The 2,556-nt window shown below is 36.3% G+C and overlaps 1 protein-coding gene across 1 annotated transcript; it reads left to right on the top strand.

Moving 5' to 3' along the window:
• Positions 1-648: 648 nt before the first annotated feature.
• LOC135209399 (KRAB-A domain-containing protein 2-like) lies at positions 649-1,080 on the top strand. The gene has a single exon (XM_064242092.1). It carries the CDS (start codon positions 649-651, stop codon positions 1,078-1,080), a length of 432 nt encoding a protein of 143 aa, XP_064098162.1.
• Positions 1,081-2,556: the final 1,476 nt, after the last annotated feature.

Here is a 2,556-nt window from a genome sequence, read left to right as displayed (position 1 = left end):
TAAAAGAAAATCTTCATACCGAAAGAGCAATACTTTCAAATTATTGAAAATGTGAAAGCAGCTGCTGCACAAACGACTGCAAAAACTCGTCAGGAGTACTACCTTCTTCAAAAGTAATTTAATTTTCTTTCTCCTTTGATATAAGAAAAAAAAAACAAGAAAAAAATACAATTTTACTTTAATTGCTATTTTTATTATTTCTTTGTTCAGGTATGAAGTACTGCAATGCGGAGATGTTGAGAAATTGATCAAAAGAAGATGCAACCTTGAGCAACAACCAATGTACTATGTCAGCATAGAAGATACGCATGATGTTATCAAACACGCACATATTGCAACAGGCCACGGTGGTCGTGACCGAATGGTGAAAGAGATTGGTAAGAAGTACGTCAACGTTACACGCGACGCCATCCTACTGTTATGAATGTCAAAAGAAACAAACATCCACGAACGAAAGGAGTCGTAGTTCGTCCTATTCTTACAAACGAATTTGCAACTCGGGCTCAAGTTGATCTTATCGATATGCAAAATGTCCCAGCATGCATTCAAGTGGATATTGGTGTACCAGGATCACCTCACTAAGTTTGTTATTCTCAGAGCTTTGACTTCCAAGCGCGCTGCAGAAGTTGCTCATAATTTGTTGGATATATGATAGGTGCACCCTCCATCCTACAAAGTGACAATGGTACTGAATTTACGGCTGAAGTAATAACGGAATTGAAACTTTTCTGGCCGAGACTTGTCATGGTACACGGTAAACCTCGTCACCCACAGAGTCAAGGCTCTGTGGAGCGTCCTAATGGAGACATTAAGGATATGTTGATGCCCTGGATGGGCGATAACGACACCAATGACTGGTCCATTGGCATCAAGTTTGTGCAATTTCAAAAGAACTCGAGCTTTCATTCTGGAATAGGTAGGGCACCATACACAGCAATGTTTGGTTGTGATGCCAAAGTGGGTTTAGCTACGTCTTCATTACCACAAGAAATCATTCAGCGCATGCAAACTGAAGATGACTTACTCGCTGCCATCAACGCGAGCAGCCTATTGATTTATAAGATGATTCTGCTGCTGTGACAAATGACGAAATCTTGCCTGCAGCAGCTGATGAACAAATACTACCTAGCGGTGTACCAATCCCAATTGAAGATGTCCCTGTTCTTACTGAAGATGAACATCCTGCAAACCTCATCGCTTCACACATTGACATGATACGAACTGAAAGATCAGCTTCAAGATCCGCTCAGCTACAACAGGCTGAGTGAATGGTGAAACGAAGTCGTCTCGAATTAGCCGCTGGAATGCCAAGATAATGTCGCCATTCCAATACCTCTTGTTGATCGAGGGCGTGGGGATCCTCGTAATATTCTAGGTGTTATTGTAGATAGAGATCAAAAAGACATGTACAAAATTAGTGTAAAATCTGGAATGTTGAAAGCAAGGTTTTCACGCAATCAGTTTGATCTCTGTCCTCAAAAGCTGTTAAAAGAAAGTGATGTAAATTGTACACAGGAAATATCTTTACGCCAAGCTGTAACAAAAGAATCGAAATCTGGTGGCTAAGGTTTTGTTCGTTGCAATTGTGCCGGGAACAGACGTTGTGAAAGTAATCGTTGTTAGTGCTACAAAAGCAAGATAAAATGCTCTAGCCGTTGTCATAGCTGTTTGGACACAAAAACAAGTAAACGATATAGAAATGAAAATGCTTCGACTTCTAACAGTTGATTTTAATGAGAAAGTGTTGTGTATAAATAATTCGAAAGTGAGATTTTTTTCTGAATTTGTTTGTTTGTTGTTGAATTTGAATATTGTTTGTCAAGTGTACAACGATTGATTTTAAAAAATGAACAAAAAAACATTGGTATTTCTTAATTCTTAAAATTTAGTTTTGTCATTACGTGAAATGCCTGACCCTAAATTTCAGCCTTTACGTGAAATGACTAAAAGTTTTAGTCATTACGGGTAATGACTGATTACGCATGTTGACTGTAACATATGTATATATATATATATATATATATATATATATATATATATATATATATATATATATATTTATATATAGTCATCAGTAGGGTTACTGTAACTCAGATGATCAATAGGAGTTTATTAAGAAACGTTTCATGCCATCCTGACACATCATCAGTCTGTAATATAAAACTAATTCACATTAGTGAAATAGAAAATTAAAATTTACTTGCGAATTTAAAAGGAATGTATATAAAAAAACTAAAGTTACTCATGAGAACTAAAAAAAACTAAGGTAACTAAAATTATTTACAAGGTGTCATTAAAATTGACGGAAGTTAAAATTAAACAAGGATAGTAACATTTACAAGGTGAAGACTAAGAAGGGAATGGCTGTAGGACCATCGTTTGCCCAGACCTCGACTAAGCCAAGAAATGTTGAGCAGAGGATTGACTAGAGTTGAGTAAAGGAACGAGGTGCTTGATATGTAAAGACTCAAATGTCGTTATATTTTGGCTGTGCTGAGTATTATCTATTATCGAAAAATGTCTTTAGTTAATTTTGATTTTACAATAAGATACATG

The sequence above is a fragment of the Macrobrachium nipponense genome, chromosome 37 (genome assembly GCF_015104395.2).
Source record: "Macrobrachium nipponense isolate FS-2020 chromosome 37, ASM1510439v2, whole genome shotgun sequence".
Classification (NCBI taxonomy): domain Eukaryota; kingdom Metazoa; phylum Arthropoda; class Malacostraca; order Decapoda; family Palaemonidae; genus Macrobrachium; species Macrobrachium nipponense.
This window is presented reverse-complemented; position numbering and strand designations above follow the sequence as displayed.

What these genes read in the sequence shown, in the direction of transcription:
- LOC135209399 (XM_064242092.1), top strand. Translation starts at nt 649, where the DNA reads ATGATAGGTGCACCCTCCATCCTACAAAGTGACAATGGTACTGAATTT.